Here is a 21,368-nt window from a genome sequence, read left to right on the forward strand (position 1 = left end):
TTGCACAGTCAAAGCTTTAACTGAATATTATCAGCTGTTGGCTTAAACTCAAAATGAACCACATTATAACGAACGATACTTGACTTTAACTGAATATTATCAGCTGTTGGCTTAAACTCAAAATGAACCACATTATAACGAACGATACTTGATACGGATCTAATCCAGTTTAAAATGAAATTTAGTTTAAACTCTGACTGTGCAAACGACCCTAAGGCCCGCCGTAAAGTAGACCCACGCTAATCCACGAAAAGCAACCCATGCCGTGGGATGTTTTGTAAACCATTGCTATAGAAATTATTCATAATCAATCAGCTGACAAGTGGTTATTATTCCAATATAATTCATTGCATGTATTATTATCATTACACAGATGTCTAGAGAAGCCTAACAATGGTTTAAAAAACATCCCACGGCGTGGGTTGCTTTTCGTGGATTAGCGTGGGTCTACTTTGCAGCGGGCCAATACTAATATTGTCTGTTCATATTGTGCTCAATATTGAGAGGAGAGTCAACAATAACATTGGGTGAGTGGGCGGCAGCAGTCCATGAGCTTTCACAGTAGCTCTTTCTTACCTGTTATGGACAATTTCTAAAATGTCCTCGATATGATTCTGAGTGAACAGTGAATGATATTTTCTCTCAAAATGATTGGATTGAGCTACCTTATAATTCCCAAACCGTAAAATAAAATTATGAAATCATAATTGAGAAAATCATGAAACAAATAGTTATTCACTTGAAATAATTTGGTCAGACCTTCGTCCAAGTTCTTAGGGTAGCTATTTTTGACCTACTAATTTTTGTTTCTATTCACTGATTTATATTTTCCTACTGGACCAGGATAATAATGAGTACTTATATATATATTCAAAACCTCTTTTATTTATTTGCTGTTGAACTTGGGTCGAACAGCATATTTTATATAATCGCATCAAAAATGAATATAAATTATTTTAAATATATTTATGACAAATAAAATATGTTGAAAATTGTGAACAGCAGAGTTTTCTATAACATCTTCGAGTTAGTAGTACCTAATACTGTACCATGGTTTCATCAGAGTACATGTGTCGGTAGTTAATACATTGTGCTAGTAAAAGACCAAAATTCTAATGAAAGATACTATTCATGGTATTTCTGAGGTTCAATTAAATGCTTTTTCTGTTATAATTTGATTTTTACTTACACACTGTTTTCGATTATTTCTTAGTCACGTGTTATACCAATTCATGAATCAACAATAACATTGCGAGTAAGGTATGTTATAAGTTAACACAGACATTGCACAACCAAAACCATTATTACTATTTAAAGAATAACTTACGCTTCTTCTTTTGAATACTTGATTCCACAAAGATAGGAACATAAAATGAATATAATATTCCAATCTACGTATTTTAATTTTATTCACAAACTTTTTATTAGTAAATCCTAATAAAGATATATAGGCTTATAGATGTCTCAGGTACTACAATCCAATCTTTGGTATATGCTTATTCTGTATAACAATAAAAATATTTGACAATATTATCATGAAATTGATTTGCCAATTTCTTACAGAGAACAAACAATCTTTCACAGATATTTCATACATTTTTTGATTAATATGGTAGATAAATATCTATAGTTGTAATTCATTTTCCATAAATCCATTCTAGAAGTCACGTAACAAATCAAGTATCAATACTTTTAAAGTGAAGGTGTTGGATTCTTTCCATGCTATACATTTTTCTCAAATGAAGGAAATAATTTTGTGCTAGAAAAACACTTCATTATAATCTGTTACACGATTTTTTCACTTTAGTATTTCTGGTCCAGTCTTTTTATACTTTTCAATATGTGAGAAACCTTTAAAGGTTGTCGTGTCTTGTTGCATTTAGTTTGTCATAGTCTTCATTGCAGACCAATAAAATAGTTCAAACTTGAAATCACCTAAGAATAATTATACCCAATTTATTATTCTATTATGTGACAATTCTCAGAATTCGACAAATACAGGAAGCATTCATGGAAAAGGCAGGATATTATTTCAGTTTTGCATATTTTTGATATCTACAATTCAACCATGAAATAATGAAGACACGTTCAGAATATTCATAAATTTGAATAGTATTTTATTCAAATATCAAATACATCAACAACAACATGTAGCCAATTAGTTGTAAGAAGTCACCATTCTGATTCCAAGGACATACTTGGTCGCATGAAGTATTAACCTTATTGATAGAATTAATCTTTGGTGACTAAACTATGAAAATCTTAAAAAAATCAAGTGAATTTTCTCAATTCCCTGAAGTTTATTTGGTCAAATACGAATGAACATTAGAATTTTTAATTTCTTATTTAAACTATTGTATTAGTCTGATAGCTCTTAATCCTTGAAATAATTGAAATAGAACAATGTAGCTGAGATACTATGTTCTCTTTCAGTCATGAAGTAATAATAATCGTCCATCTGTTCTCACCTAACTCAGTTTCTTGCTGTGATAATTGTGTTATATTATTATACATCTAGAATAGGCCTACTTCTTGTTTATGCACTGTTTTCAAGCAGCAAGAATAATTGTAGAGTCGTAATAAATTACAATCATTATTGAAAATGTTTCATTATAGAAGGAAATAGATGCCTGGTGAAAGTATGTGTACTGTTGAGAAGCTGAAGCATAGTGTCACTTGAACATTTTCTCATGCTAATGAATTGAACTATTATAAGAGTGGAATAAGCTTGAAAATAAGCATTATGAGCGTTTAAACATGCCATTGCTGTTGTCTTATGTTTTTACGGCATGCACTATATTTTCATTGCGGTACATGAACATTTAGTTATTCAATTCTGAAAAATAATTTGCGATTAGTCAAAACTTGAAATTAATAAAAATGTACGTTTGGAGGGAGTGTGTGTACAAGATTCTGTAATCTTTTTCATGGGACGTAAGCATAAAAATAAGTTTTATATGATAATCGTATTTATTATCTTTAAACGCATTCAGTGGATGGAATGCAATGTATTGATGATTGGGAAAATAAAATCTCATTACCTTGCATAATAAGCATAACTAGAGTAGCCTATATATTGCTGTAATATTGACTTATTAAAATAGTTTCCATTGTATAGTAGCTGCTTGATCGAGCTCTGTATCATGCTATTTGAATAATCCTAAAATGTTTTTCTCATAATATTTAATGAAATAAGTCTACACGACAGCATTTGGTAACTATTATTATTTGGCGTCTTGAAATACTGTGTTGTTTATTCATCTTGGGGAGAACTTGGCTACGGAGTATTTTTAAATTTGTTATTGCATTAAGTTATCTTGCAAATCACATTCAAAATCTTTCCATTCACTCAATTCACAATAGATAGGTCAATTTACTCTAGATTTTAATACCCTAATAGAATCTCACTATGATTTTTGATTTTTTCCATTTCCAAGAAATAATGCATCCTTTCTTAATCAGAATATTTTTGTCGATAGAGTTTTAGAAACCAATATTGTGAATACGCTTTATTATGATTATTTAAAGGTTTATCATTTATCTCTATAGTTTTACATTGACGAATAAAAAATAATATCTATTTCTTACATGATATTTATAATATTTGAATTGACAGTTTGTTACGAGAATTGCTTGAGAAATACATTTTGCAGGCGTTTTATTAGAAAATAGAAGGTAACGTTTTAAACTAATGTTATGTTTCTCTGTTGCTAATAGATGGATCCATATTGAAGCTTGAGTATTTCAATATTGGTAATGATCAATATAGTTTGTAGCGGTATAACAAATTTTCAACATTTATGATAATATTTAACACGAGTTTTGAATTGTACAAATATATATATATAATATATCAATAAGAGTCTAAACGCTTTGAATAAATCTATAAATAAATTTAACACACTGTACAAGATCCTATTTCAAGAAAACTATAACTAATAGTCATTCTTACACAATGTACATTAGGTAAAATGTCATGTGGCAGGCATTGTGGTATTACCAGTAGCCGATTCAAGCACTGAGCCAATGACAAGGAGGAACTAATTGAATTACTAAGGCGTTCTAGATGAGAGGAAGGCTGGATCAACTGATGCGACTTTTGCTGTTAGAAATGCGTGCATGCAAAAAAGAAGACCTTGTAGAGAAGGACATTCCAGTTCCTAAGAAAAACAACAACAAATTATCAATCTCAATAACTTGTACTGTAAAATGTAAATCAAAAATCAAAATTCTTCTATAATTTAATATTGTTGGAAATTCCAACATCAATACCCTTAAATGAATGCATTCCCTAATGAGTTTTGGAATTTTATTAAGAAAAAAACAATGGCTACAAAGCATATTTTTACCGTACATTGAGTTTGTTTCTTTTTTTAAACTTCCACTTTCCTTATAATTCCCATTTAAACTGAATGCTTTTACACTTTTTAATTCAAATGTTGTAAATTGAGTTACATTGTGGGCATTGATAGCTTATTCTCTAATCTGTTGATGAACACCTAAAACTGTGATAAAGTTGTTGGTGGAAGATTTACGAGACTAATGAAAAATACAATAATACTATTTCCTGATAATAATTTATACTGTATTTATATTATCAGGTTCAATATGCTCGAATTCACTTCCAAAGACGAGTTTTAATAACTCTATATAATTCTATAAGACTTATAATTCATTCATAATACATCCTCACGTCATAGAAGTCTAATCTCCTGTAATTAACTGTAAAAACCTATCATCATAATGGACCTAATGTGATGAGGCACTTCTGTACTTTATGGCCATCTTACTCTTCAATATCTTGACTCTCAACTAAAGACATGCTACTCACCAGACTACGGTATATACGGTATATGGTAACCCATCTGGTGTATAATAGTTTATCAATTATTGCCAAAAATAATTCCTATTTTGCAAAAAAAAAACTGTTGAATGTGGATTCCTTTGTATCGGGATTCTTATAGAATTTAAATAGACTCTACTATTAAACGAAATGTCTATACTCTTGCCAGTTACCAGTGACACATCCTTAGAAAAAACCCGAATTACACCCATAAAAAACTGCTCCACCAAATACTGTCGTTGGGATATGCTGTAAGATTATAATAATTCAAATATCAAGGTTTGAAACATCTTCAAGACGGGTTGTTAATTTGAAGCGATTTTACTTATCGGTGAGTTTACTTAATTTATTGAGTCATAAAATAAAAGTGCAATGTACTCGTAATTATTTTATTTACACTACGTGATTAAGTGATTATTATTCTACAATAAAGATTACAAATCTTGAAAAGCCAACTTGAAAATCCTTAAGAAAATATGATTAATTCAAAAGATAAGTATTGAAAATTAAAAATGTAAGTTAATTGAAAAGTAATGTAGTGTAGCATGGCAGTCTACTTGAATTTTTGAAATCCACAACCACTGATACTTATTTCAGGGTTTCATGTATAATGATTGATTAACTTATAACTTATCATAGTAATAAGAGGATTTATATTTTGTAGTTTCAAATCACACATTACCAGAACGTGTGTCGTTTCAGGCACTTGCGTGAATTTTATCATAGAAAGTTATTGAGTAATGTATTAGCAGGTAGAAATTCGAGTTGAAGAATATTAGAGTTAAATCTCTAGAATTCGAGCAGGTGTTACCCGTGCTCCTCTATGGTTTGTCCTTTCAGAAGCACAAATAGATTGTATTTTTTTTTTAATTCCATGCTGATATTAAAAGTGTTAACAACTGTAACAAATAGGAAAACTATTTTGTTTGGACTTTTATCTAACGTGAACTTTGTATCACAAATTGGATACATTTGTTTCAATTTTTAAAATCATTATTAATCGATTAATAAAAATGAAAGTAGGCTTATAACCATCCTCGGTAAATTAAGAATCTTCATGCAAAATTTCAAGTTCAGTAGTTCAGGTGAGACGATGCGTCAGTATAGGTCAGAAATAAGATGTGTCGAATTTTTATTGCGGCCCTAGTAAATGTTCACTAGAAATTGATACATTCCAACGGTAGGATCAATTTTAATAATAACTACCTACTTTCTATATATTTGGAATGTTTTATCATTGTGGTGACGCGCACGACCTTTCACAAGGTGGAAACTTGAACCTTATAATTTTTTAGGGAAATATAGACCTTTATCAGATTCCAATTTTCAGTGTCACAAAAATTTTATAATATAGTCATTCAACTATTTTGTTTTTCTTCGCTGTTCCAAAACTTAATCCAAATCAAAGAAATTCAATATTGTAACATTGATAAGTATTGTATTAATAGACAGAAGCATGGATATTTGAAAATAGATGAAGAGAGAAGAAATTCCATTAGATAATGTAGTGAATCAGCAATTATTAAATTGATAAAATAGTGCCAGTATTGTTTTGGTTCTTACGGTTAGAATTCTTATCACATACTTTTGTTTCGATTGCTTTTGTCTCTGAATCTTGGAAATGCAGCTTGAGTCGACTCTTGCCGTCGTCTGAGGAGCCCCTCAGCTGGGAGAACTTGTATTGCCAGGAGTAGGTGCGCGCTTGCGTGTCATAAAGCGCGAATCCCAGATTCCAGTCGAGCGTTAGACCGGCGGTCTTGCCTGCTCCACCCGCTGTAACATTGAACGTTTTGCTCTGCAAACAGATAAATAATTGTCATAGAAAATACATAATACAAAACATTCTATAACATAGAGCCTATATTATCGAATAGTTCAATAATTTTATTATTTCCTCTTCTCGGATTTCAGAATACTCCAGGCTCATAACATTGGTGAAACTATGTAAAAATAATTAGCATTTATTCTTCAATGGATGTGTATTTTGTAAAACCGTATCGGAATCTAACTCATCAGCACAGTACAGTAGTATAGCTCATTCCACTATGTCAAACGTACTATGTTTGATGGTTAAGTGTAAGAGAGGGCCGGCTGCTCCCTAACTTTGCCCTCCTAGGTTTTTAATAAAGACAGCTAATCAATCAATCAAACTGTGAATAATAGTGTGCAAGTCTTACGGTATAAACTCAGAACCAATAAACCTAAAATACATTGTATTATTGGTACATTGCTCAGCACGGTAGACTACACCACTATATACAGTTTACTTTAACAAATGGTACCTTCTGCAATGAACTAAAATTTGAAATTTATTTTCTGAAAATCTCCTTTCAACTAATATGAGATATTTCTCATTCCATTCATTCCTACCACATTTTTACTTGAAAATCCGTCAAAATCATTGTAGATCTTGATAGAAATCTATTCTTATTATAGAAGAATAGTGAAATTCGAATATTAGATAGAGAAAAGATTTGTTCTGACCCCTAGTTTGATGACTGCTGCACACACCGAACAATGCCACGCACTTTCTATCCTGAGCAGTTCTTGTCGTGTCTCTACTGAGAAGTACCGCGACTCCTGTCCTGATGTCTGAATCAGGAAACAATGCTGTCTCTCGTCAACATTTTCTGAATCTTTTATCACCCTCAACATCGACTGGTACACTTTGAACACCACACTACATTCGAGCCAGTCTCCAATGTTCAACTGAAAAAATTAAAACCTCTCATCTTCATCCCAATTTATACAAAACTATCCAGAACTGACTAGTTCTTTAGAATAACTATCATTATACATGAGTAGGCCTAATATATCTAGTTTAATGATGAAGTATACAAAGCTAATCATCATTATGATTAACGCTATATTATAATAATGTAAATAGAGATGAGACCTTTTCTACCATAACTATACGGGCGTTTTGGACGCATTGAATTCTTTTCGCACGTCTATAGAATGCATGATCACTTATGAAGAGCGTCCATTTTGCTCGTATAGTTAACGCCATAAATATAAATAAGGGCTGAAACACGCGAGACGCGGGGTTGTTTTTCGAACAAGTCGGCACGGTACGACAGGACAGGAAGCTCTCCGATTGGCCGATTTTGGGTTTTTGGGTATCGAGAATCAGTCGATAAGAGAGACTCCAACTCGTCTGAAAAAACGCCTCGTTTGTTTTGGTCCTAAACCTAGCTCCGCATTAGAGAATGGTTGCTTGGCTGACTCAGACTACACGCAGAGACCGCAAATAATATAGCAGTTGCTGGGAGTGCGATCGGCCGCAGTGGCCTTATTCCACCCAGACATCGTCGGCATAGCTCCACCTAGCGCACACGATATCGGGTCAGATGGTTAATTTGATCCCTCAGCCAAGCGGCCGATCTATCACGATGATGTATTACAAATGAACACAGTGCAAGAGACAATGCAATCCGGTTAACAAGCGAAAAAATATGCGCACCCAAGACTCCCGTATAGTTGAGGCTTTAGATACTTTAAGTTCACTATTAAAGATTACCGTTATCAGTATATTAGTTGACCAAGCGAAGTGAGGTCTAAGATTCAAGTCGACGGTTTGGCATTTCTCTTAATGTTTATATGTTGCGCATTTACGGCGACACGCGGTAATAGATTTTCATTAAATTTGACAGGTATGTTCCTTTTTAAATTGCGCGTCGACGTATATACAAGGCTTTTGGAAATTTTGCATTCCAAGGATAATATAAAAGGAAAAAGAAGCCTCCTTCATACGCCAATATTAGTGTAAAAATCAGACTATAGAATTATTCATCATAAATCAGCTGGCTAGTGGACTATAATACTACCCGTTCAAAAACATCGAACATCTTGAAAATGCATCTTTCCATGAACGTTGTAGACAGTTGCAGCCAGACCTGATAACAGCGCTCACACTCACATTACGGGACGACACGTCACGGTACGATAGGACAGAAAGCTCTATGTTTATTTAGGATTTTTTCTAGACATTTTGAATTGATAAATTATTTATTAATTTTTGAGAAAACATAAAAACAGGTCAATATAACTTACTGAGCGCGAGGTCTACTGTTCACAGACCTACTAGTGAATATGAAGTAGAAAATCGAAAATCGTCAATATTCTTATTTTCAGTGGGAAAGTATGTCTCATCGCAGGTCTGCTAGCTGCTGAATGATAGACATTTGATAACTACTACCTAGATAATGCTTTATTAGTTCATCTACTGAAACAATATACAACAAATATTACTGGGGGGAAAAAAATTGCCCTCAGTTTACTGAATCAGTGAATTACCAATCATAGAACAGAAGACTATTATTGTACTAGGTACAGGCTTTTACTATTACGGTATATGTGAACTCTTGTCAAATCATATAAAATAATACGAAGATCCTTATTAAATAAAATTTATATTACGTCAGTCTTTGAATTTCATAAGCCTACATCTTATGAACGTTATAGAAATGATGATTACTTAAGCTGCGTTTACACCAGTTATTAACAAAATGTTAATAACTTAATCTTTATAGATTCTATTAGATTGAACATAACGTATCATACACCTGATGATCATATTATGTGTTTGTCAAGTTTCGTTCAATCTAATAGAATCTATATGAACTAATAACTTATCTATAACTAATAACTTAATCTATATGAACTAATAACTATATGAACGAATAACTATATGAACTAATAACTTAGGTGTGAACGCGGCTTAAGATTTCATATTTTTTGTAGAAATGAGAGTTAATAAAAATTCAATCAATATTATAATATAGTATACAATAAAAAAACATTTTTGAGAATATCACTGACTTCCAAAATGATACTTACTGGTGGTGAATCAAATAACAAAACATCAGTTCCTTTTAGTGTGAGAAACCTGGGCTGGTAACTTTGCCATGGATGATTATTATTGTTATTTAAAATTCCTTCATTCACCCATCCCATGTATTCTATCCTCTCGGCAGCTGGGAAATTACGATTATATAGTTTCATCTAGAACAATTCAATAATTCGATTCAGTTTCTCAATTTAAAAACAAATAAAAAAGTTTGTACACAAATGAAAACTTGGACTTTACGTTGTCTAAAGCTGCGTTTACACCAAATTTATTAACAAAATGTTAATAACTTAATCCTCATCGATTCTATTAGATTGGATGGAACTTGACTAACACATAATTATGTTCATCATATGTATGATACGTTATGTTCAATCTAATAGAATCTATAAGGATTAAGTTATTAACGAAATGTTAACAACGTAATCATTATAGATTCTATTAGATTGAACGGAACTTGACAAACACATATGTTCATCATGTGTATGATAAGTTATGTTCAATCTAATAGATAAAAATAATAATAACCTGGCTGGCTCAGGTCTGGTGTCAGAGTTTTCAGGTCTCAACTGATCAATTTCAGGGCCTCTGACATGACCTAACGACTACTTTTTACGCAACCGGGAATCTAATAGAATCTACAAGGATCAAGTTATTAACATTTTGTTAATAACTTTGGTGTAAACGCAGCATTACACATGAGATATTGTGATGCTATAAAAGGCTATCACAGAAATGCCACTCAAAAACATGTTGGTCGAAAAGAATAACCTACCCATAACATGTTCAATTGTTCAATAGCTTTTGGTATATGAGCTTCGACTTGCAATACCACTAGCAGTGCTATTAAAATATCACTTCAGCAGATTTGAAATATCACTGAATATAGATAATAATGGTTATATGGGTTTTGTGTTTTCTTTTTTCAATTGCTTACAAGTTTATTCAAATTTCTACAAATATGATTGAGAACTTGATAATTTTTGTCAATGGAACAATATATTACAATATCATGACACATTTCAAAAGTTATTAGTAATTTTTTGGAGGTACCTTTCATTTTTACTCGCTATTATCAGAGGCAAACAAACAGTTGATCAAATAATTGATCAACTATTTTCTAAGAACAATTCAAATGGAAAGTTCAAGAAGTGGGTTATGAAGTGAATGACATCACTTATCAATCGAAGCAATCAACCCAAACGTGTTCGCTCATTCAAGGAGGGGGGAGATAGATAGATAAATGACTTTTATTTACACTTTACAATAAAAGTGATGTGGGCGAAATTGAGGCAATAGAAGCCCCCTCTTCCATTTAACCCACGATGATGAGTACAAAAAAATAATAATATACATTACAATTTGAAATTAAATGATAATAAAAATTATAAGGAAAACTACTAAATCAATTTGCTACAAATTGAATAAATTAAGAAGAAAAAAAAAGAGAAAACTAAAAGCAAGAAATCTTAATAGTGAAAAATCTCACTCACACAAAACATTCACACACACACACACACACCCACACAATCACACTTACACTCACACCTCTAAAGAACATAGAGTAAAACCGCCTAGTTAAGCCCTCCCCCCCTGATCCACGCCACGACAGCCGCACTGAACCGGCGTTGACTGTCAAGCAGCCTAATATGAGCTGGCAGTGAATTCCATAATCTAATCGCACTGACATGGAATGACTTATTATATAGCTCAGTTCTGTGAATTGGAACGGACAATGAGCAAGCTCCATGACGCGTCCCACCCCTGCCAACATCACCCATGAAGCGAAACCCTGCTGCCAAGTAATTGGGAGACCGAGATTTCAAGAGTTTGAAGAGGAACATGAGTGCATGGAGACTCCTGTATTCGTGCAGTCTTAGAAGTTTGAGCTGTCCAAAGTATTGAGTAATATGTTCGTCGCGTCGTAAACCAAAGATGAAGCGCACACAGTAATTCTGAGCGCGCTGCAATCTCTGAGTAAGTTGAACAGTCATGTCCATAGTCACTAAGTCACAGTAGAAAAAAAAGGGGAATATCCATGTTTTAACTAACATGATTTTAGTAGGAAAAGGTAAAAGGTGTCCAATCCTTTTCAAAGAGTTAATCCCAGCTACAACTTTGTTACTGGTCGAGTTTACATGGTCTGTCCAGTCGAGAGTATTTGTAAAAGTCAAACCAAGATTCTTCACCCTGGTGCTGTAGTCAAGTTGAACATTGTTTATTCTTATGCGGGGTAAGTCATTAAGGCTTAGTCTAGTCAAGAGTCTTGAGTGACCTACAACCATGACCTGCGATTTGCTCTCATTAATTTTTAAACCATTATTCTCCGTCCAGGTTATCACACGGGCAAGGTCATGGTTCATGTCACTCACAGCTGTCGCCGCATCACCAAGCTTGAAATGCTTATACAGCTGCAAGTCGTCAGCATACAAGTGATGCTCTGTAGTATTTAGTACATGAGTCAAGTTGTCAATGTATGCACTGAATAGCAGAGGACCCAAGATTGAACCCTGAGGGACACCTCGTCCCACTGGTCGCCAGCGCGAAGAGGAACCCCCAAGTCTCACACACTGACGTCTATTCTGCAAGTAGGACCGCACCCATGCCACCGTCGAACGAGAGAAACCCATACCCTCCAGTCTGTACAATAGGATGGGATGGAACACACAGTCAAAGGCCTTGCTGAAATCAACAAGGACAATGAGTGTGAGCCCCCTGCCATCCATTGCTCTGCGAACGTCATCAGCCACCTTGAGAAGAGCAGAATTGGTGCTGTGACCAGACCTGAATCCTGACTGGAAGTCGCTAATAAGCCCCCTACTGCAAATAAATTCACTCATCTGTTTGTGGACAATCACCTCTAGTACTTTGGAGAGCACAGATAGTAAGCTGATGGGTCTGTAGTCTGAAAGGGAGGACGGGTTGGGAGTTTTGTTTAAGGGTATGACTATAGATGACTTCCAATCAGCACAGGAGAGTACAGGCAAGACTCTTTGTGCAAAATAAGTACATCTGGGAATTTGGTACTGTGTCCAAGTGTCTGGGTACACGCCATTTCCTTATCTTGACACTGACAGAAGCACATCAACCAGCTTCAAGGTACTATGGTACCGATACTTGAGAAATCGGTGAAATTTGGTCCACACCAGTCATATAAGGTGTCAAGATTACCGGAGCCACATCAAGTGATAGCTAAATCATCACTAGAAGGACTTCAAAACAAAAAACAATCCCCAACGATCCTCACGACCAGTTCGGAGCTGTCACCCTCCTACACGCTAAAGGAATTATGTTCTTTATTAACCTTTCATAACGAGGTTTCCCATTAGGAGGGGAGACTGTGATATCCCTACAGATGTGGTCTTACGCTTAAATATTTGATCTTACGCTTATCCTTTCTCTATGCTATTATCTACCATTTACTATATACCATTTCAAGTTATCTATATTGGGAATATATAAAAAAACTTGAAACAGATTATATCGAAGTAATCACGGAAATATGATTTGATAAGTAAAGGCGAGCGATTTTACTTATAATCCACTATAAGCTGCATTAAAAAATATAAATATTTGGAATCTTCATGGCGACGGCGGGAAAAAAACTTCAAAATATTTAACCGTACTTAGGCTATATATTAATTTAATAAAATGTTATATCCAATTGAGCCGCAAAAATATTTTGAAATTGGGTTATTGGAAGTTCGATCCAATAAATTGGATGAAGAAATACAATAAAATTGAAATCTATCTTTCTGCATATTTATCTAGAAGTGGTCCGCGAGGAGCCAGAGAGAAAAAAAGATGTTTTAAGCGTTAATAGTATTATTTTAATCAACTTTATTGGTCTATATTAAAGTATAATCAATTTCCCTTCGAAAATGTTATACCAAACTCATCGGAAGTTCAAAATATGTTTCCAATCGGTAAAAGAAGTGATAAGTTCCAAATTTCCAATGTAATGAGATAGGACTATAAAGTTTGTTTGGAATCTTAATGGCGGATTTGTACCACGTGATCGAGCTAGCCAATCGAATGCATGACAGTCAATGGCCATAATGTGGGTCACGATATATACCGTATTATCTAAATACCGTGCTGTGGGTAATGTTTTATGGTACTGTGTTGTTTACGGTACTGTAAACTGTGTCCAGATATATGTATAATAGTTCTTATGAAAAATTGCCCCAAAACGTCTTTCAATGCTTATAACTTATTATAATTTTTGTAAAACCATGGAAAAATAAAATACAATGATCAACTTAGTGTTTTTATAAAATGAACAGATATTGGAATAGGTTATTCCTTACTATGCTAACCTAAACAAACCGTAATTACATAAAATATTATTGGGCTTTGGGCTTGACCGGGATTGGAGAATACTTCTGTCAAAAAGTTTTGGTCATTCAAATAAATAAATTCATAAATTATATGTAGTCTGTATTTCCTCTATACCACAGAAGATACTCTTAGAAAATTAGCTACACCCATAAAATCAGAGCAATAATTATTGAGAATTACTGTAGCTGCAAAAGGTTTATGAATATCAAATTTCAAAAATAAAGTATTTTCTCACTTGTAAATGTGTCAGTCCAAGTATATTATCACTTATGAATTTCAGCCATTGTGATAGGATAGCAGCATCATCACAATGCACCACTCCTGTGCTAGCTCCATTCAGGCCTCTCACTTCGAAGGCATTTGGCCTCAGCTTGTCTGTTCCGAAAATGTAGCGCGTTACGTATGCCATCATTAGAGGAACTGTAAAGATACATCATGTGTAACTAACATTCAATAGTAATCAATGAAAATTGATACAATACAAGATAGTTAAGTAAGGACCCAACGATAAGTCGGCCTACGGTATTCAGGAGTCCAAGCCATGGACGATCGCCCCCAAGATTTGATTTTGAGCCCGAACCCCCTTCTAAATTATTTCAAGGATGCATTCAGCGTACAAACCTCAACCCCTGAAGTATTATATGAGGACTCAACTATTATTAGCTTAGATAATCCAAAAGTGGTTGGATTATTAAATTTGTAGTGTTGGGGAATCCGCATGGTCAAACCAGATAGATAGCTTATTTGTGCCATTAGTATTTTCATTATTTGGAATTATCATCTTATTCCTTCTGGTAAAAATATGTAATGGAATAGCCTAATATCTATTTCTCTGTTCGTCCATTATTAATATAAATTAAGAATGAAGTAATTGAGAAGGTATAAATATCATTGGTGAGAAAGTTCTGTAAAGTTATACAACATGCAGCTTTGCAGCTTGATATCTCGCAACAGGTGGTTGATGAAATACTAATAATGTTTTGTGAAAAGTGAGGTGGTGATTGTGTTAGCCTGTACAATGCGACTAGTATGTAGGCATATTAGTGTTATCGGTAGTATCTTGACAAAATTCAACAAAAAATAGTAAACATTGAGTGATAGAAAATATAAATTCTTATAAGATTTATTTAAAAAAAAACCCTATAAGTTCTATATCGATGTTCAAGCCGATTATTGACTATTACTGTCGACTATTGTTGATTATTACTGTGTTGTACAGTTGAGAGAGAGAGTGAGTGAACGACACAGTATGAGAGACCATCACATCACATATTATAGCTTCACGAAAAAGAACTACTTGGACTATCAGCTTCAACTAACAATAAAATTTGGAACATAAAATCCCAATACCAAGGAATATCTTCTTATGCTATCTTTTCTCTTTGCTCACCTGTTATAATATCTATCCATCTAGTTTGCTGTGACGTTTCTTTGTCATCAATAATGGTCGACGTTCTATTTGAGCCATTTCTACAGCCCCAACTTCTGTCATCTATTTCACTACCCGCACCATCATTATCCAACTGCTGTTCGTCTTTTTCTGCAAAAATAATAATTCATTAATTATTCAGTAATATTGATAAATCATTTATAATCATTCGGAAACATTCGAATAGAGAATTCACTGTCATTTTTATGCTAGCTAGTAACTGCACAACAATATCATCATCATAGGCCTAAATAAAAATTAATTAATTTCTATCTGTAGACTGGCTGGCCGCTATGGTTTCGTATAAAGTGAGCGCTGCTATCCAGAAATTGTCAGTTTGATGTAAGGGTAAGCATTCCTGACCGGCAGGGAGGTACTGGGTTCGATTCCCGGGCTGACAAATAATTTTTGAATAGTAGCGCTCATCGAAATGCCATCTAGCTGTTTACCCTGTTCTCAATATTTGCAGTAGCAGAAGTCTCCGGGGTGAATTACAGCATTTAATTTGGATTTTCGTTTAATAATAATAACAAATTAATGAATATTCTAAATATTGATTACATTGATTACGTTCACATTGATTATAATAATTTTTAATACAGTAAATTTTAAAAACCTACTTGACTTTTGTAGGAATGGTGTTGCTGCCCGATAATGCTTAACAGTGAGCATTACCATGTCACCTGCATTGCGCAGAATGTTCACAGCCTCATCGTGTTGACAGTTGGTGATCAGCTCTCCATTAACTAACAACAGGCAAAAAATTAATGAATCAATTGATGGTCCATTAACTGACAACAGGCAACAAATAATTGAATCAATCGGCTGTCCATTAACTGACAACAGCCAACAAATTAATGAATCAATTGACTGTCTGGTAACTGGACAACATCAGCCAACAAATTATTGAATCAATTGACTGCTCATTAACTGTCAACAGCCAACAAATTATTGAATCAATTGACTGCCCATTAACTGACAACATCCAACAAATTAATGAATCAATTGACTGCCCATTAACTGACAACAGCCAACAAATTATTGAATCAATTGACTGCCCATTAACTGACAACAGCCAACAAATTAATGAATCAATTGACTGTCTGGTAACTGGACAACATCAGCCAACAAAATATTGAATCAATTGACTGCCCATTAACTGGTAACAGCCAACAAATTAATGAATCAATTGACTGCCCATTAACTGACAACAGCCAACAAATTATTGAATCAATTGACTGTCTGGTAACTGGACAACATCAGCCAACAAATTATTGAATCAATTGACTGTCCATTAACTGACAACATCCAACAAATTATTGAATCAATTGACACTGTCCATTAACTGACAACCGCTAACAATTTATTGAATTAATTGACTGTTCATTTACTGACAACAGCCAAAAAATTATTGAATTAATTGACTGTCCATTAACTGACAACAGCCTAGAAATTATTGAATAAATTGACTGTCCATTAACTGATAACAGCCAACAAATTATTGTATTAATTGACTGTCCGTTAACTGACAACAAATTATTGAATTAATTGACTACCAATTAACTGACAACAGCCAACAAATTATTGAATCAATTGACTGTCTATTAACTGACAACAGCCAACAAGCTATTGAATTAATAATTATAATTGACTGTCCAACAGCTAATTATCATTAACTGACAACAGCCAGTATCTCAATCAATCAATATTTCAATAATCAATAGTTCAATCGTATTTGATAGTTCATTATCGAATTAATTGAGTGTATGAATTCCCAATTAATTGAGTGTATGATAATTAATAATTCCCAATAAGATTGCTCATTCATTTGGTCTTGATAACTCCTAACTTTGAACCTATTAACAGAGTTATTTATATTAAATTACATTCATTTGGTTTTTGCTTTGGAGAAACGTTCATAATAAGTTTGTCATGAAATATTAATGAGACCCATTCATCAGTTTCCCTACTCTTGAGGATGCTTTTTGGTCACTATAAAAAATAATGTAGTTGATATTGTAACGGTTTTAATATTATGTCCCTGTATTAGGGAACATGTGCAACGGATTTTTTATTGTTTATCCAAATTAATAATTTGCAAACCTTTTTAAAAAGAAGTTTGATGATCGGAATTAAATTTATTCTAAAAATACAAGAAAATTTAATTAGGAAATTTTATATTATTTGGGATGAATATTCTGGATGGAAAATAATATATTAGGAGATGGATAAATATAATATTAGAACTGGCAGATAATGATAATGATAAATGTGATATTTTACTCACTGCTGTTAATAATAATTTGCTTACGTGCACGCGTTTCTCTCAGCCCATCTTCACTTATTTTGCCAAACGTGATCTTTACGGCACGATACACGGCACGAGACACGACATGGGATGCTAGACACGATACGGCTCGACACGTCAACTTTCGGGACCGCACTGTCTGTTTTTCATCACTGCCGATTTGTTTCTCGTACTTTCCTGTTTATCATCATGCCAGTAAAGGAATGTAAGGAAGGGTGAAGGAGCCTAAAGGGTAGAGTAGTTGTTTTCAACTTTTATCTCTTAGAGCTCGGCTACAGCTGCCTTATCGGCTACGATAGTTGGCAGATAGCAGGGTTGAAACTTTGATTCGTTTTAAAATTGGACAATATTTTTGATATTTATGAAAATGGATTGTTACAATATGTAAGGTGTAATCTATACTAAAGATCTCACACTTGAAATGCACAAAACTATAACATTAACATGTTAACTTTTTTAACTTGTTAACTTGAAATTATTGTAAATATATGTAAAAGCCTATATGACACTTCATAATTCATAATTATGAAGTATTATGAAATGTGTATAGCATTAGGTGTTACTGATTGTCAAAAAAGTTTTTTTTACTAACCCAAACACAGATTCGTTTATGAAATCACACTTTAGTTTTTGTGTTTTTTCTTTGACTAAGTTATAGAGGTCTTGTTATGATAAAACCTGAACCTTCGATGGCCTATTTTATATGATCTTTGGAAGGAAATTCCGATATATTTAAGGAATAAAAGGCCCATAAGATATCAATATATTGATATAGCAGTGGCTCCCAAAGTTACATGTTCGGCGACCCACCTTTAAATGTTTATTAATTTTTGCGACCAGCTAGGAGTAGTTTACTACCTGGAAGATTTGCTTCGGTTACCTGTGAACTTGATTTCAAATTTTCCAGCTAGTTAGTTCTTGAGGACTCAGAAATCTTCATGGTAGGTACTTCATAGTTGTGAGAGAACTCAATTTCGGACGTAGTTAAATTACCAAGTGAAATTGTATGAATGGACTGCCCTGATTAGATGATAGGCTACTCTCTCACTCATACTCAGTCTCTCTCTCCTCTCCTCTCCAACTCACTCCCACTCACTCATTCTTCTCTTTCTCATCCAAGCTGATTGGACGGAAGGAAGTCTCTGCAATGAAGTCTCCTGAATTGGTCTTCTTTTCTTGACATGGCAGAGCGCAGTCCGCTATAATACAATACGTGATGTGAAAATGAATACACTATCAACTATATGTTGCGGTGGTACTGAAAAATATGAGACCGTTTTTGCATCAGATATCATTTTTCTGATGTGCTATGAAGATTCTAGGAACAAGGTTCATCATCTAGATTGATAGCCAATGAATCAAGGCACTATAATACTGAAAAGAGTTGGCATGAAATGTTTAATATCGCAGTAGCCTACCATAGGTGATTGGGTTGGGGACATCATTTTCATCAAGATGACTAATACCTAATTTACTTGTTTTTCAATACATTAAATATACGGCTTTCTGGCTTATGTAGTATTTTTTCAATGATATGTGGATTGTGTGAATTGTAGAATGATATAGGGCTAGAAATTCATGATCTTGATAGAAATGTAATACCGTAGGCACTATTCAGGTTCGTGTACAAACAATAATGTGCTATGAAGTTGAAAGTAACCAATCTATTAACTCGTCAAAGCTTTTGTTACACCCACCCGGCTACATTTTTGGAGTATTGCAGTTTCAAAAACTACAACTTAATGTTATGTACGTGCTGATGCTGGATACAATAGAACATTGAATTTGTTTTTCTCAGCTATGAAACTTGGCAATGCGGAGATGATTTTGTAAAACTTGGATGACTGACTAGTGCTTCGTGCCAGTAGCCAACAAAACAAAAGTATCAGCCTATATTTATATTCAAATGTATTTTTTAAAGGAGTAGCCTATATGACTACATGCTGACTAATGAGATGCTTCAATACCTTTGATAATGGCATCTCCAACAAAAAGTTGCCCCGTTTGATCTGCTGCCTGGTCCTTGAATATTCTTGATATAAGAATTGGCAACTTGTGTTCTGCACCTCCTTTGATGCTGAGGCCGAGACCCCCGATCTTCTGCCTTGTGACGCTGACAATTCGTACCTGCTATCAATTTAGAGAAATGAACTTCAATCACACGATCCACTATCTACCTCTACAATTTACGAGCTTCCTAAATCTTAAAAATTGAATAATGTGTTGGTTGGCAAAGTCTACCAAGTGAACTTTATTCATACGAATAAAGCTGTTCGAAAGTTCCAGTCGGAACTCCCTTCAAACTTCGTTACTCAGTGAGCATCACTTGGATAAAAATATTTCTCTCTACTGAAGCACTTATTATTTTGTATTTAAATATGTAGAAATTACAAATATTATAATTTATCATCCATATCCATATACAAGAAAATATTTCTTTTAGAAACAAGGAATCTTACATTGACTAGAAACCGTGGTTCATGACACAACATAATGAAAATTGCACCAACAAAAAAATTTTATACTTGACTCATCAGTTGATTTTTTTCAGAAATTTGAAATTCATTTGAAATTAGAAGGAATGATTGATTTGTGAATTGCTCGATATATGATACTATTCAATTCTGGTACTCTCCAATATGATGTGCTTATAATAAGCTAGTGCATTATCATGTAATTTTTGATACACATTTAGAAGATTAAATTTTAGTTTTATAATTCTAGATTAAATTTTAGTAGATAAATCTAGTTTTATGGCTTTTATTCAGTTCAAGAGTCTGAAATATACCTTTAAATGTTCTAAATACGGAAGTTGATGAACTCTGAACTCTATTTCAATAACTGTTTTACATTTTCAAATCCTAGCTAGAAGGGTTCATAATGCTCTGAATATTTATTGTTCTATAGTAATTTTTTTTGAAAATAAATTGATATTGATGAAATTGGAATTAAATTGTTCAGTCTGGATCAAGGTAACTAGAATAGATGTATTCTAGGAACAATGGTCTGGATTATTTAGTTAGAGGATGGTTGTATAATTATTATCAACATAATTTTCATTTTTTTCAAAACATCTATAATATAAATTTATATGTTTGGAAATTGTGTTCGAAAAACTCAATCTCTCAGAACTCTCATCATGATTATGAGACTAAGGTAGACTAAGCAGTTTAAACGACAAAAACTGTTTTCCAGAATAGAAGTTAGCCATGACTTGACCATCGAATATTATTTCCATGTGCGGTGTCGCATTGCATGTGATCTTTCAAGTGCAACATTGCCTTGCTATCAGATACTACACGGTATCAAAATTCTTTTAGAGTAGAGTTTTTACACTACAGCTCAATATTAATTTAGTTATGAGCTCCTGCAATGCACTATGAAGATTATTCTAGTCTAGAGTTTACTGCATTAATTGTCAATCTTTACTTTGGAGTCAGACGGTGTGTGCTTGTGGTTGTGGTTGTTTGGCATCACTTCCTCTTTTTGAAGTTTCAGTAGTTCCATGGACAGGTGCATTCGCATAGGAGTCGGCCTTGTCTTACCATCGCTAACCTTCACCATTCCTGTGCGAACCTGTAGCATGAGAACAAGAGTT

The 21,368-nt window shown here is 33.7% G+C and overlaps 1 protein-coding gene across 8 annotated transcripts in view; it reads right to left on the bottom strand.

The window, feature by feature from the left end:
• Positions 1-865: 865 nt before the first annotated feature.
• Positions 866-21,368, bottom strand: part of LOC111043328 (gamma-1-syntrophin) — a 127,159-nt gene continuing 106,656 nt past the window's right edge. For 3 of the 8 annotated variants that reach the window (XM_039420752.1, XM_039420764.1, XM_039420731.1), the window contains 9 exons: positions 21,200-21,346; positions 19,738-19,897; positions 16,083-16,208; positions 15,424-15,573; positions 14,269-14,453; positions 9,683-9,847; positions 7,328-7,552; positions 6,429-6,638; positions 1,393-4,160 (listed from right to left, as the gene is read on the bottom strand). In XM_039420752.1, coding sequence (XP_039276686.1) covers positions 4,053-4,160; positions 6,429-6,638; positions 7,328-7,552; positions 9,683-9,847; positions 14,269-14,453; positions 15,424-15,573; positions 16,083-16,208; positions 19,738-19,897; positions 21,200-21,346 — 1,476 coding nt within the window. In that variant the 3' untranslated portion in view covers positions 1,393-4,052. Of the gene's footprint in view, positions 4,161-6,428; positions 6,639-7,327; positions 7,553-9,682; positions 9,848-14,268; positions 14,454-15,423; positions 15,574-16,082; positions 16,209-19,737; positions 19,901-21,199; positions 21,347-21,368 lie in introns of all 8 variants that reach the window. The other 5 variants (XM_039420738.1, XM_039420745.1, XM_039420757.1 and 2 more) reach the window with 4 other exon arrangements.

This window comes from Nilaparvata lugens, chromosome 1 (assembly GCF_014356525.2).
Source record: "Nilaparvata lugens isolate BPH chromosome 1, ASM1435652v1, whole genome shotgun sequence".
Lineage (NCBI taxonomy): Eukaryota > Metazoa > Arthropoda > Insecta > Hemiptera > Delphacidae > Nilaparvata > Nilaparvata lugens.